This window comes from Apodemus sylvaticus, chromosome X (genome assembly GCF_947179515.1).
Source record: "Apodemus sylvaticus chromosome X, mApoSyl1.1, whole genome shotgun sequence".
Classification (NCBI taxonomy): domain Eukaryota; kingdom Metazoa; phylum Chordata; class Mammalia; order Rodentia; family Muridae; genus Apodemus; species Apodemus sylvaticus.
The window spans coordinates 100,681,829-100,697,959 of NC_067495.1; the positions used below are offsets into that span (position 1 = coordinate 100,681,829).

General features: G+C 33.9%; 1 protein-coding gene across 1 annotated transcript in view; it reads left to right on the top strand.

Moving 5' to 3' along the window:
* The window catches only part of Nrk (Nik related kinase), a 92,563-nt gene that overhangs the window by 62,386 nt on the left and 14,046 nt on the right, over positions 1 to 16,131 (top strand). The window contains exons 16-24 of the mRNA XM_052171331.1: positions 2,150 to 2,217; positions 3,472 to 3,566; positions 6,203 to 6,300; positions 7,529 to 7,866; positions 9,016 to 9,202; positions 10,988 to 11,141; positions 11,946 to 12,017; positions 13,022 to 13,165; positions 15,880 to 16,038. Of these exons, the coding sequence (XP_052027291.1) occupies positions 2,150 to 2,217; positions 3,472 to 3,566; positions 6,203 to 6,300; positions 7,529 to 7,866; positions 9,016 to 9,202; positions 10,988 to 11,141; positions 11,946 to 12,017; positions 13,022 to 13,165; positions 15,880 to 16,038 (1,315 nt within the window). The remainder of the gene's footprint in view (positions 1 to 2,149; positions 2,218 to 3,471; positions 3,567 to 6,202; positions 6,301 to 7,528; positions 7,867 to 9,015; positions 9,203 to 10,987; positions 11,142 to 11,945; positions 12,018 to 13,021; positions 13,166 to 15,879; positions 16,039 to 16,131) is intronic.

Here is a 16,131-nt window from a genome sequence, read left to right on the forward strand (position 1 = left end):
GGAATTTTTTAAGTCTACTATTTTATACTAAAATGTTAGTAGCTTACTGTGGAACATAATCATACATCTTTTACCTTGATTCTGTCTGCTCCTGATAGACTATTTATCACAGATCTAAGTCAGTCTATGATTCATTTTCTCACACATGAAAAGTTAAATAATGTCAGGGCAACTTCAGTTTTGATGACCACATCAAAAAATACAGTATTTAAAACATGTATGTGGTATTGTGAGTTCACTTCTTATGTAGAGATAGTAGGTAGTATTATTATGACTTGGTTTGTAACAGCCAACATTCCCAATTCTTCTTGGGGTCACTGGAATTACTTAATAAATAAATAAATAAATAAATAACCCTGAATTTCCTTTGGTGATAGTTTGTTAGGAGTCATATGTGCTGTACACAATTAGCACAACATACTTCACAGAAGTCCACTATGAAAATTGTCAATGCTTTTGCAATATAGTTTCTTAGAAACTAAATCTTGTGTGACTAAGATTCTTGATTTATAAATATTAAATATTTACAGAGAGGTCATGGGTTGGATTGTGTTAGTTAATGAGAACAGTCAATAGTGTTTCTTTGTTGCCCTAACACATGGCTTTGCTTGTATTCCCAGAGGGTAATTATTACCTTCGGTTTGACACTAACCAAGACATTCAATGAGCAATGTTTGGATTGGAATGTATTGTGTCTTAATAGATGCAATACTCACAATTATTTTACTTCTCCCATTTTTCATACCAAAGAGTATCAACTCATATTAAGCCATGTCTTTTCATCTTTTATCATTACAGATGTGTAGTGATTAGTGATTTTTGAAATTTAATTTAATAGTGTCACTTAGTTTCTTGACCCTGCTGCGGTGGCAGTACATACCTGTAAACTCAGCTGCAGGAAGGGCAGAGGCAGAAGGAGCATTTGAGCTCAGTAGTTTCTGGACAGTCTTATAACATAGGGTGACCTAATATAAAATAAAAATGAAAATAACAATGAAATAAAATAGAAAGTTCTTGAGACAAAGTGCATAAAAGGCATAGAGTAGATCAGAATAATGCCAATTGGCTAACCTGAAGTTAGAAAATGGTTTTTCAGGAAGACACTTATCATGCATTCTGTAAAGCCTCTAGGTATATTTGGCATTACTCATTAGCCAAACATAAAAGACTAACAGTGTTTTTCTTTTCTCACCAATCCATTGGTTGAAGTAAAAAGACAACTTAGATAAGTCACTTCATTAGGCAAACTGATATTTGAATGCTAAGTGAAGTTTCTAGGAATTAGAGGGAGGGAATTTGTTTGTTTGTTTTTACAATATCCTACTTTTTGTTTTTAAGTACATGATGCAATGTCTTCTCCAAAGAGTGATTTTCTTATTACATGTCAGATGGCCATAGCTGAACATTACTAAATGTGACAAGGCAGCACTCTATGGCTCTGCATGCCCTGCTAACAGAAAGGAATGTTATTTCATAGATGTAAGCCAACATCGCATGTGTGTGTGCTCTTTCTTGAATATTTTACTATATCAGATGAGTATAATTGACTTAGAGGCTAAAAGTATTTGGAATACTGATTATGCCATACTTTCTCAAAGAAACTATATTAACTTTCTTGTGAATGATAACCTAAGAAATTGTAGAGTTAGTTTAGAAGGATAGGAGTTTGTACTTAAATTCTTTTCTATTATTATTATTGTTGTTATTATTATTATTATTATTATTATTTCTTCAGGGGGATGTATTTTTGCTTTCTTGAGACAGGGTTTCTCTGAATAGACCAGGCTGGCCTTGAACTCAGAAATCCTCCTCCTGAATGTGGGACCACTACCCGGCATGATTTTATTTTGTAAAATTTTAGAAGAGCTATTATCCTTCTCCGGCTATTGATTATGCAATAATAAAAAGAAAACTTTTGATTACATAATTTCCAGAGTCTACTCCTATGCTAATATTCTAAGAAGCCACCAGAAATTATTGTTAATTAGTTCTAAGGTTATAACTGTAGAAATAATTTCAGTTTATAAAGATTGTGTTTTTAAGTTAGATATTTGGGAAATATGTGAAGTAAGCAACTTTCTAATAAATTAGTAACTATGAAGAATTTATGATAACAAACTTTATCAATCAATGGCATTGTATCTCTAAGGTCCGAGAGAGATCTGCTCCTATGCCTTGCAACGGGAATCGTACACATCGGGTGAAGTTTTCTCCAAGGTATGTGTTTTTGTTTTCAAATTTTTTGTGAGTAACTATGAAATTCATAAAACAAAATTTTGTTTCCTTGGCATTAATTTTTGTGTGAAGTCAAAACTCAATTATCACTAACATCATGATCATTTGGCAAAATTGGCTTATATTTAAAAACCTTACAGCAGTGACCCAATAACAAGATCTTCCAGTAACAGTGCCATATGATTCAATTCAATAATTGCCTAACAATTTTGAGAATATAGAAATAGAAGTGATCACAATAATTTATTCAATACTATCCATTTTGCTGTAGGGTTCAATACATGTCAGGTGAGTTTTCTCACATGCACAAGGTAATAAAAGAGAAATTATTCATAAATGTAGAAGCTAATGCAACAGAATGGAACAGTCAAAAAGTATTCTGCAGTTACAATCAAATATATGAATCTGTCCTATAAATAAGATAGGCTTCTTATTCAAGCACATATGAATACATATGCAACATAGAAACTATTTGTTGTAGTTTTAATCTTTGTATCATTCTTGGTTTCAGTGATTTTCAAAGATTATGTTTTATAAGTCAGGATTCTGTTTGAAAGACAATTTTTAAAATAGGCTAATCTCACAGTGGAGAAAACTTTAGTCTGTGTTCATTAGGTCAATCATTGAGTAATTATTTGTTGACCATTCATTATATTAAGATATTAAGATAATGACCTGAGCTCAGTTTCCAACGTGTACGAGGTCAAAAGAGTGAATCAACTTCTACAAATTGCCTCTATGACTTTTGCATAAGTAATGTGACTTTTTTTTACCTATAGTTACATGTCCACACACACACACACACACACACACACACACACACACACACTGAAAAAATGTTTTAATCGGTGTTTAATTTTTGCCCATAAATAAGTTAATTTGGACTTAAAATTATAAACTCACCTAGTAAAGTAAAATATTAATGAAAAAGCAATATGAATGAACTAAAAGTCAAAAGTAAAGCTACTATACACTATGCACAGATGTATAAACTGTAAACTGTGTACAGATGATAGAGAATTCATATCTAATAAGCATAACCCTATGACATAACATTTTTAAATCTTGTGACTTTATATCTTCACATAACACTTGTGGGAGAAACTTTTTTCTTTCTTTGGGTTTGGTTTGAATTTCTTTCATGGATGGCTGTAAGAGATGAAGATAAAACTTCCCAATGTCCTTATCATGATTATCAATATACCTTCTTCAAACCTTTGGTCTCTGTCATTTTAGTGTTGGTGAGGAGCCTTCTTTGGAAGAGCTTCAGCAGCCCATGGACATCAGACCAAGGAATTGCCTAAATCCTCAGAATTTTCAAGCGGACTCAGGTGATTCAACACTGAAAGTTTCAACATACGCCTAATATTAACAGCTTATATTTCAGAAGTATAGAAGTATTTAAAGAAGGAATGCATGAAAATGTTAGGTAGGCCAAGTAGTATTAAGACAAGCTGTTGATATGGTGGAGTGATCAGTGGGGACCTCTGAGAAAAAGAATCCAACATGAGATAATGCATGAAACCTTGAGAGACCATTCTTCAACTAGCAAAAGTATATTAGACTAATTTTACGACAGTAAGTCAAATAATTGTGAGGACAGATTTTCCTTGTTGTTTGATTTCACCTCTTGAAAATATGACATTTTTAACATGTGTATTATGAAATATGAAAAACTTGTGGCTTTATTCAAAATACATGGAAAATTAATTGATCATATAGTACTAAGATAGCTTGAAAAACTGCAGTATCATTTTCAATCAAACAGTGGTGTTCATTTTAGAGATTTTAAAACGATTACACATTTGTAAACATTATGAAAAATGCAAAAAACTCTGTGTTGGGTCATAAATTCTGGCATTTTTCACTTTTAAGTATGCAAGATATGTTTAACTAAAGGACATTTCCTTACCAAACCTTCACATTATTTATAAAATTTAGCATACAGATTTTTGTTAAAAGTTTATAAGGGATATGGAAGATAAAATACTCAAATATCTGAATTTTAAAACCTTAGTCCATCTTAGGAGAGTAATATAATGAAACAATTGTTTTCATAGTGTATTTTCACATAGAAATTCCGTTTTAAAAATCTCAGGCCAAATTTTAGGAATGTTTGCCTTCTGTGTTGGTCAGCTACAAACTTGCTAGTACATGGTGAACACACAAATTTTATGATCCATTAACTTGCCTTTTTGAAAGAAAATAATTCATCAACATTGATAGGAGAAGGAAGCAGTACTATCTCTGCAAATAACCAAACTTTTTAGGTCTGAGGCTCCATTGTGTGTATGACACATGTTGTATGAGATTCCCAGCAGGCTTGACTTTCCCATAGAGGAAATCATCTCACTGTAGACATGCCATAGAAATCACTGGATACTCAACCTTTATCATTGTTCTACTTCCACGCTAAAAGACTTGAAAGTATTACTTTTTGAATAAATAATAAATAGCAAGGTTGAGACAGTACTGGACAGCAAGAATGCACATTCTCCAATATGGAATGTAATATTCTCAAAAGATAATATCATTTACAAATGCCATTGGTATTATTTGTAGTGTCTAGACTTTGACTATGTATAGTAAGTTTACAGATAAAGGAGGTGGCAATGGTATTTATCTTTAATATCCCTAGAAAAAAGCATTACTTTGGGAAGCATTTTTATAATAAATATGTTCACCTAGTCCTCACTAATTTCTGAACCTATTAAATATTTGCACTGAATTTTTAAGACAACTTATTATTTACTACAACGTAGTTTTCAAAACCTATACTTACCATGTGAAAGAATTTGTATTTTAAATAGAAACACCATCATAATGGAATTGTGCTGTCCAATGTGACAGTAAAAAGCAGTGTCATATGTGATTATTAAGATGAAAACTAAAAGAAAGTTTAAATAAAATTTTAAGTCTATTTCTTAGGTGTAATGGACACATTTTAAATGCTCAGTTGCTTCCCTGCTAGTCCAGTGGTTAATCTTCAGTACTCTAAAATGGTCACTGGCCATAGAGGATAGATCAGGCACAGAGTATTTCTATCACAAATCATTACTCTAAAGTTTCCAGTTTCATGAAACATAGTTAAATTTTGTAATTTTTATTAGTTCACTCTTCATTTTTATCGAACTATTTGGGACTATATTAACTGGGCTAAAACTGGGGAGGTTTAATATTGCAGTACACATTCAAGAATTTTTCATCTTTAAATTACATCTTGGACCTCTTTCCTACTGTTTAGTATGTGTGAACATTGGCGCTGTCAGTCTTTCCTCTTTTTAATGTTCGATTTCTAATGAAGCTACAAGCTTACTAGCCTCACTGTCTACCCTCTTACATAGATTCTAATGGATCTATGTGCTTACTAGCCTCACTGTCTACCCTCTTACATAGATTCTAATGGATCTATGTGCTTACTAGCCTCACTGTCTACCCTCTTACATAGATTCTAATGGATCTATGTGCTTACTAGCCTCACTGTCTACCCTCTTACATAGATTCTAATGGATCTATGTGCTTACTAGCCTCACTGTCTACCCTCTTACATAGATTCTAATGAATCTATGTGCTTACTAGCCTCACTGTCTACCCTCTTACATAGATTCTAATGGATCTATGTGCTTACTAGCCTCACTGTCTACCCTCTTACATAGATTCTAATGGCTCTATGTGCTTACTAGCCTCACTGTCTACCCTCTTACATAGATTTATCAAGTGTACACTAAATATCGAAGACAAAGGTGCCTTGTAGGTCTACAGCATAAACCAAACTTGAGTCTGCTACTACCTTTGAAAGCAAAACTCAAGATCATGGGCACAGGAGGGTTTAAATATAAGGTGATATTTCTGTAACTGAATTACAAATGACAAAAGAAAAACACTGAGCTATTGAATAGATCCACTGCAAAAATGGAAGCAATTGTGAAATCTCTGTTGTTACTAATGAACTTTTGGCATTCCATAGAATCATCTTCTGAGGAGGACAGTCCTGTGACTAGGAGGAAGTCCCAGTCATCACCCCCTTATTCTACTATTGATCAGAAGTTACTGATTGATATCCATGTAAGTTTATATCATGATACACTTATATCTATTTTTAACATCAGTTTGGTTTGACCTATTCTTTCTGACCTTCCAAGCTTAAGGTTAAGGACTGGAAAGATGGCTCAGCACTTGTTTTTCTTTCAGCAACAAGGGTTTGTTTTCCAGAATTTCTCTGATGACTCACAATCATCTATAACTCCAGTTCCAGGATTCTTAGCACCCTATTCTGTCTTTTGCATACACCTGGCACACACAAGATGCATATATATATATATATATATATATATATATATATATATATATGCAAACAGTCATACACAAAAAAGTTAAGAGTTTAAATTTTAAATGTGTTGTATTAGTCTTTATAAAAAGATCATATTGTTGGGCAAGTATTCAGGATATAAGATTTGCAAGTTAAAATTGAAATGGGGAAAGAACAAACAATATTGCATTTTTTAATCAAAGTGTATTGATGAGAGGTACTGAAGATACAGCTTGGTGGTAGAGCACTTGCCTAGAGTACTCAGGTCTCTAGGTTCAATCCCAGTACCACACAAAATAGAAATAGACTATAGAGGAAAGAACATTGACAAACAGATACATCCAGACTAATCTATGACTGAGAGGTATAAGTCACATTTTCAACTTTTGCTTAATAGTATTTCTTAAATAATGAGATAATTTCCTGTGATTATATAAGTAAAAAGGCCTCCCTAAACATTTTCAATGTGCTTTCTGATCATATTATTTAATTTCATAATACCTCTATTCTATCATACATATCTACCATAAGAATTGCATTTGTATTTGCTTGCTTTTTGGAGGCATTTGAAATAATTTAAGATAATATATGGACTATGCAGACAAAACTGGGAAAATAACCTATATTTTTCAAGAGCTATACCCTAATCTCAGTGTTAGGATAAAACAAAAGGAAATAACTGACTTTGTCTAGAGCATACTGCCTACCATCAAAAGCAAATGTCTACTCCTCAGCAGGCAATTGGGTTAATAAAACAGTGAGTAAATTGGGCCATGTGATCTACAAAGTCCACTAATAACCACTAATGTTTGGGTTTGGGCGACTCATTTCACTAAAATGTTTTCTCTTTGTAGTAGGTAGACATCTGTTTCAATAAATAATATAAGTTAATATGTTTTAAAATGTCATTTTGGGAGGTTCTTCTATCTAAATTAAAAAATGAGAAGCTATTAGAAGCTACCTTAACCTTTCTTGTACACGCAGGTTCCAGATGGATTTAAAGTGGGAAAAATATCACCCCCTGTGTACTTGACAAATGACTGGGTAGGCTTTAATTCACGCTCTGAACTCTTCTGGGATGATTGGATATTGCCTTCACGTTCTGCTCGGCAACCTGAAGAAGATGGTGATTATGTTGAACTCTATGATGCTGACGCTAATGCTGATGGTGATGCTTATGAATATCCCCTTGACGCTGCCAATGGCCATGATGACATGAATAGCCAGATTGATCAGGCAAATGGCTATGAAGGCCATGGCGCTGGTCACTACAATGATGGAAACATAGATGGTAATCGTGGTGCTGCTTTCAATGGGCCAAGGTTGGTTCATCTCTCTTATTATACAGTAGATGCTTATAAATTCAGAACAATTGGCATATTTGGTTTATTTCAAAATGTAGAATAACATTTGAGAATTAATGAATTATACTTGCATAGTGGTGAATGTTCCATATTGTAATTTAAATTTTTCTAAGTTAGAACACCTAGTTCTGAATTTAATATTTATATATTATAAAAATGCATATGCAATTGAAATTCAGTTATTTATTAGTTTCTTGATAACAGAGACTGAGGTTTCTCTTAAAGTTAATCTAGTTTTCCTATAAAATCACAATGAGAAATAGGGTAAAAAAATGAAGTATTCTACTACTATTTGTAAGCATAGCTAAGCATTTCTCAGAGAGTTGAGATTTTGCCATGTATATGATCAACTTAATATTGTCTTTATTAATTTAATTGGTGGAGAAGTTACAAAAAGATCGTTCAGATTTTTCCCAAAATAAATAATGTATTAAAAAGTTCCATTCTCACACAGCTTTTCTTCTATGGTCACAATAGGGGCATATATTTAATAGTGAATACATTTACCATGCAAAACAAGGTACTTGCATTTTAAAAATGGTATTTACAACCACTGATTATGTGAGTCTCTTAGATTTGAGCCTCTAGCATTTGAAACCTGTATTACACGTACTTTCTGGTAAGAGTAGCTGACCAAGGTTTCTATAGCAGAGCTGTTGATATATATGTAAATGATTGAAAGCATATTTTCAAAATAGCATAATATAAAATAGTGAAATATTCTAATATTACTATGGAGTTGATCATTAAATGTGATTGAAATTTATTAGTAAATGATCTCACTACTTTAGAAAAATTAGTATTTTCTGTAGCTACCAAATTATGTGTACCTAACAACAACAACAACAACAACAAAATGTAATTCTTTTTCCTCTGAACAATGGTGACACAGACTTAACAGTGTTAATTCAGTATTAGTATAGGCAAACCTTTTGGGAACTTTTCATGTCTATATAAGACCAAAAGCATTCACAAAAAGCAAAAACATTCCTGAACGTAAAGTGTGTGTGTGTGTGTTTGTGAAATATCTTCTCTTTTTCTTTCCTTTTGTAGCTTTGATTTGTGTTTGTATTGAATGGCTTTTTATTAATTTCTTCTTGTTATCAGAGGAAATCATCGCAGAGGGGGAATCTTGAAGAACGGTAATAATGATGGACGTGATGTAAACAGGGGAGCCTTCAGAGCCTATGGAGATGATGAAGCTGGAGCTGTTGGTGGGATCCAGGAGGGACATGAAGCCGATAGGGGCATTCGGGGTCAACATGTATTCCCACAATTTGAACGTGAACAAGAGGTGATGACTATATAATAATATATAATATTATGAATATGTACTTCTCTTGTAAATGTATGTCAACACATATGTAACATTACAGGTATTTAACATTGATTATAACCTTTTTTCTCAAATCCTGAAATTATTAAAATTCTAAGTGCATAGGATCTTTCCTACATACAATTTAATGGTTCCTAGGTACTTCCAAGGGAAAAAAATCTGATTTATTTTGTCCTTTTGTGTCAGATTATGCACTTAGGAGAGTATTTCAAGGAAATGGCAAGATTATTTATAGCTGGAGAATACAAATATGGAAATGTTTCATGTTAGTTTGTAAATCACTAGCATTTTGGACATGTACAACACTGTGCAACCATTAGCATTTTCTATTTATATGGCACATAAAGGGATAGATTTCATATGGTATTTTCACACATCCTCTGTCTTTGTTGTCTTCCTCTTCTTTCCCTTCCCCTGCCCCTCAGTTGTAACCTATTTGCCTCCATTTAACTCTCAAGTCAAGGCCAGGCAGTGGTGGCACACACCTGTAATCCCAGCACTCTGGGAGGCAGAGGCAGGCGGATTTCTGAGTTCGAGGCCAGCCTGGTCTACAGAGTGAGTTCCAGGACAGCCAGGGCTACACAGAGAAACCCTGTCTCTAAAAAAGAAACCGGAAAAAAAAAAAACTCTCAAGTCACATGTATTCTCTTGACTCCCTTGTCCCCCATTACTCTCCCGTAAAATCTTTCTCCCTCTCATTCATAATCACTTCTAGTTCTATGCTATAAACACACATATATGTATATATTTGTATATGTATAAATTAAATTCTAGAACCTGTATGTATCATAAAGAATAGGAAATATGCTTCTGAGTAGAATTGTACCGTTAGTATAATAATTTCCACACACATACAACAAATTGAAGTTTTCATGATTTCATTTTTCTTTGTGGCTGAATAAAATTCGATTGTGTATATGTACATACCACATTTTTGTTTTCCACTTCTGCTAGGCCGATATATCTTTATCCTCCCAAATAATTAACTCCCAGTTCTTCCCCTGACATTCAGATTCCTCAACAGAGAGTTGATAAAATTTCCACAGATAAAATATAGTATTGCCAAGTTTAGAGGTTTTTATCCTTAAGTGTCTACTCCTTAAATGGAAGACTTAGAGTTAAGTACTCTTAAGACTTTTATAATTTGGGTTTTTGTTTTGTTTTTTCCATCTTTTGTTTGATCATTTGACCCCATGCCTCCAGACATTCTTCTTACTATCAGTTTTCCTAAGCCATGTATTTTTGGTGTCTTTTGTTCTCCTGTGTTTGTTTGATTACAGTTTTAGGATCAGAGTCTATCTCTGTAGGCCCACCCCTAGCCTGGAACTTATACAGCTCAGGCTGGCCTAAGACTCACAACAACTCCCTTCTAGGTGCCAGCATTAGATTCTCGTGCCTGTGCTATGAGACCCAGATCTATAGATATCTTAAACTAACAGATGCAATACCCTCATGATATGCTTCTTTTTTTAAAGTAACTATTTGGCACATATACTTTGGAGTCAGATTCCTTTCAAGCCTTACTTAGATCCTCTACTTACCAGCTCTCAGACCCAGACAACTTTTGATTTCTTGAAGTTTTGGTTTCCTTATAAATGAAGCAGAGGCAATGGCACTTACTTCATTGTGTTGTGGTAACTGTTCATGGAGATGCACATTACAGATTTCGCATTTGAACTTTCAAGGCACCCATGGCATTTTTTAAAAAAAACATTAAAAGTTGGGTCTTTGGTCTCCTTTTAGGAATCAGATTGTGGAACTGAGACCTCAGATTCAATTGCCTTGGAGATCACATCCTTTGATGGTGAGCACAACAGCGATATACCTGTATCATCAACATTGGGGTTTCCTATCAGGCACTTACCTTCCAGAGGTTCTGATATTGGGAGTGACATCTGTGAGTATTTCTGCTGTGATCTTTCTATGCTGAATGCTTCTACTTGCTTGTACCATAATTCATGATGGGTGATGAAGCAAAGAGATTGAATTTTCATTTGGTATAAATCAAGATTTATGAATGCTTTAAAAAACATTCCTCAAGCTGGCAAGGTGACTCAGGAGGTAAAGGTATTTGCCACCAAGTCTAACAAGTTAAGTCTAATCCCCTAAACACACATGGTAGAAGAAGAAAACCAACCTCTGTGCCTAAATAATTAAACTAAGCATACATATGCATTTGCACATACACATAAACATACATATCTCTTTTTCCTTAGACTTTTGGGAGTCCTATGTAACCAGAAAGGCATTAAGCTCATTCTATAGCAGTTACTGGCACTGACTTCCTCATCTTCCTGGGATCACAGACCCTTGCTATCATATCCACCTGTCACTCAATCTTTAGGTGACTGGATTTGACCTGCAATTGAGAAATTGAATCCTTTACTCAATTCTTGGTTTTGTACAACTATAAAAGCCACAAATCACATTCATACTCAGCAATGTATTTTAACCACTATAATTTGTATTTTCCAATACATTAAGAATTTACAAAAACTACATAAAAGATGAAATGCAATAAGGAAACCAAACTTTGAGGGACATCTACATGATGGAAATACTTGGCACATTTAGTATACAGACCAGTGATTTGTCTCAATACCTTCCCCCTTTACAGTATAGGTAGGATTTGTTGAGGTGCTAAAAAAAGCACCTAAGCTACCATCTGAAGTCAATGTTAACCCACTCTCTGTCTCTCCAGCATACAACACACCACTGATTCATGAGTATGAAAAGGATTTCTCATCTGAGGTCTACTGTGGTTCTTTGTGGGGTGAGTTTGATTTCTTGAACTGAGGGTTTAATTTATTTAATTGGTTTAAGGTTGATTTGCCTTGTTGAAATAATGTCTTCCACTTCTACGCTTTGTTTAGCTTGTGTTAACTGGAGTGAAATACAAACTTAGTCTTCATTCTAATTATTTGAAAATTTGAGTTTAAATCTTTCTAATGTAGAATACACTTAATGCAAGAAAGAGTTCTGTAGGGTCTTACAATTTTTAAATCTAGAGTATGATTTTTCTCTATAAATTCTTAAATTTAACAAGTTTTTTCAACTGTATTTTTTTAGAAAAGTTATGACCTTATCAGTAGGGTTGAGACTATAGATTGATTCTAGAAATGTTTTTGACAATTTAAAAATAGTGCTATGATATAGACAACACTCTGTATGTCAGATGGCACATTAGATGGCAGGAAAATAGAATATTTCTGTGTGTAGACATCTATTTACACATTTTAGGGGACATACTCTGATAGGCATGTGCATAGGTGAATAATATGAGATTAATAAGGCCTGAGATAGTACGAAATAAACATTTACCTAAAATGATAAAGTCATCTTTATTCAGATCAGCAAGGTGAAATTACAAAAGTAATTATACATATATATTTAGTTAGAAAATCAATAAATAAAGGGTGAAGAAATATGGAATTCACTTGTGCCCAGTAGAGTATTATTCAGCTGTGATACAGAATAGAATCATGTCTGTAGGAAAATAGGTTATAATTGATTATTGAAATAAGCCAAATGTGTAAAGATAAATATCACATTTTGCCTTGTATATAAAAGGTTATTTTAAGGTCCTACGGGTATAATGGAGAGGACCAGAGGGAGGGAGAAGGAAAAATAAGGTGGGGGAAGGGTAATGAGAATGATTTTCATCAAATTTTGTGATAAATATAAAAACACCATAGTGAAATCCCTTTCTGTAGAATTAATACACGCTAATAAAACAATCAGCTAATGCAGCACTTTTCCTTTTCTGTATCTGAACAGGAGTCAATTTGTTGCTGGGCACCGCATCTCATCTGTATCTGATGGACCGAAGTGGAAAGGCAGACATCGTTAAACTTATAAAGCGAAGACCATTCCGCCAGATTCAAGTCGCGGAGCAGCTCAATTTGCTGATTACCATCTCTGGTTTGTTTAAGACCTAAAATTAACTGAGTAATTATGTGGAGTAATTGAACTGCAAACTAGGTTAAAGGCTTTCTTAGGTGAAAGTGTTCATAGGGAACCACTTTAAATATAACCTTTAATTGGGACAGCAGAATCTCCTACCTGCATTTTCTTATCCATTTGGACTTTAAACAAAATCCCTTTGGTCTTGATTCACATAACCTAGGTTGGCCATCAGGAAAACCACTTTTTGCATTCTTTAAAGCTCCTTTCAGAGTAGGCTTTAAAACTTCAGAGCTGTAATCAAATGCACAAGAGACTACACCAATATCTACCATCTAATTTTTGATGTGTCTTAAACAACAAAGAACCAAATGGATGACTATTTGGATAAAAAAGAGAATTGTACCTGTCCCTACCTCGTCCTACAGACAAGGTTAAGTACAAGAATGGATGCCCTAAAGACACCTACACCTTTCCCAAACAGTAGTGGATTTTCATAATCTTAATCAATCAGGTCCTGAAACTTTGACAATGAAAAGTAAATAAGTCCGTATTAAATTGTGACTACTAAATGAATGTAAAAAGATAAGTAAAGGAGGACGTGACTGTTCCTAGCTATGGTGGAAGAGATTTATTATAAAAGAGAGATCATAGCCAGAGGCATAGACAGAGGCATCTGGGAGAGTCGAAAGTGAACATAGCCAGCAAACTGAGTGGGGCCATATGAACAGAGGGAAGAGGACAACCTTGAGTGGCAGCCAAGAGGTCAAGAGGCCAAAAGGCAAAAGGGTAAAAGGACCAGTGTAGCCAAAATGGCTGGGTTGTATATGGAAGAGCAGCTGGGGGAAGGGTAGGCCAGCCCCTGAGCTGCAGAATTCAGAGCAGTAGGCAGGTTGTGCTCCCCGGGTGGATGCTGGGACATAGCCAGTGTCTGCTTTGATATGTTAATAAGCACCTTAGTTAGGCCTTTGTCCTAGGTTTGAGACCTAACACTAAACAGGATTTAGTATCTGAAAACCAAAGACAAAAGAATGAATGGGAATGGTTAACATAAGGGTTGGCCATCAAATAAAACCATACCAACCACTGATATTTATGAGTTTTGTACTTCATAAGATATGATATATGTAGAAGATATATTAATGTCCAAATTGCTTTATTATACACTGATTGGATGCAACATTCTGCTCCGAAGTTTCATTAGAAGCCAAAAACGATTAAAAAAATTCAGACTTCATAGTATTTTAATAATATTTCATGACCAATCATTTGTAATGACTTCAGGTACATAGAAGCAACATTAAGTTTGAAAACAGCAGATACCTGATCGATAACATCTGAATGAGAAATGTTTCTCACCTTTTTTTTCAAACCTTTTTATAGTCCTTAAATGTAACCCAAATGTGATTCAGTTTTGGTTTAAACTGGGATTTAAAACTAAGGCCCATTAAAGGTAGGCAAGCATCCCTCAACCTAAAAAATATTTTTGTGTCAAATACTATAAAAAAAAAAATCATCATCAGATGAGAATCTTCTAAGGCTACGCTGGAAAAAATCTTTCAAGGATGCAATGTGAAGTTAGTAGTTTATTTTACCAGTTAAGTATTAAGTAATAATAAGCATAATTTTTGGAACCCTAAGACTTCTTTAAAATTTCCCTATTAAAACAGAGTAAAATCAATCATATTAAGAATTTTACTTTGTAGGCTGAGTGGTGGCACATGCTTTTAGTGTCAGCACTCAGGATTCAGAGGAAGGTGGATCTCCAGGTTTAAGGCAAGCATAGTCTCAAAAAAATCTTATTATTGGGAGTATTATAACCATCTTAAAATGGCTAAGAAAATTAATTAATTCAATAATAGGACCTTTAGTTCTTAAATTATAAGAACTTGATAGATTTGGTTATTAGGAAATTAAAATTAAAGACAATCCCACTCATGAGTAGGATATAAAAATTTTCTCAACAGGCTATATTTATATACTTAGGAATAGCCATGTATATATATATCTGTATATAACAACAATTAATGACAAATAGCTCATGGCTGTGAAAGAGAGAAAAGAGTGTTCTAAGGGAAGACTTGGAGGGAGGGAGGGAAAAGGGAAATGATGCAATTATATTATAATCTCAAAGGTTAAAAGAAATAATTAAAATGTTGTCACTGAGAATAGACTGCCCAAGTCTGGATATAATGGAAAGGAGAAAGAAAGGTGCTGTTTAACAACAGATACATAATAGGTGAAGGTTAAAGAAGTACAATATTTTGTTGTTCTATGGACCAATAGGTAAACGTAATAAAAATAGGCCATTATATATTTCAAAATAGTCAGAAGATAGGAATTTAAATGTACTCACCATAAATAAAACTGTAAAACTTAGATAATGAATATGCTCATTTCTTGATGTCTATATGAATTAAAATAGCACATCTTACATCATAAATATACCAAAAAGAAACTTTGTAATAATAATATAGTAATGGGGTTTGTTTCCTAAAGACAGTCTTAATGTATCCTAGTGAATTATTTTACATCCACTTCAGACAGGCACAGAGACAGCTAGTAGAACCCAACTGTTTCTTGGAATTGAGGCAGAAGAGGCTAGGAATATGTCTGTTTTTAAAAGTGACTTTTATTTCATCAACATTTCATTTAAAGAGCAGTGCACCCCACTACATCTTTGCATTTCTAGAAAATAAAGGAATTGAAATGCCATCATGTTTTACTACCAGGCAAAAAGAACAGACTCCGCATGTACCATCTGTCTTGGCTGAGGAACAAGATTTTGAATAATGATCCGGGAAGTAAGAAAAGGCAGAAGGCGATGAAGAAGAAAGAGAAAGCTTGCAAATCCATTGATAAGTTGATTGGCTGTGAACACTTCAGTGTCCGTATGTCCATTTCATGTTTAATATTGCTGTATAGTTTCTGTTTTCCTTCATGTGGAGAGGTTCATAATTGCAAAAGACAAGATGAGGAAAGGA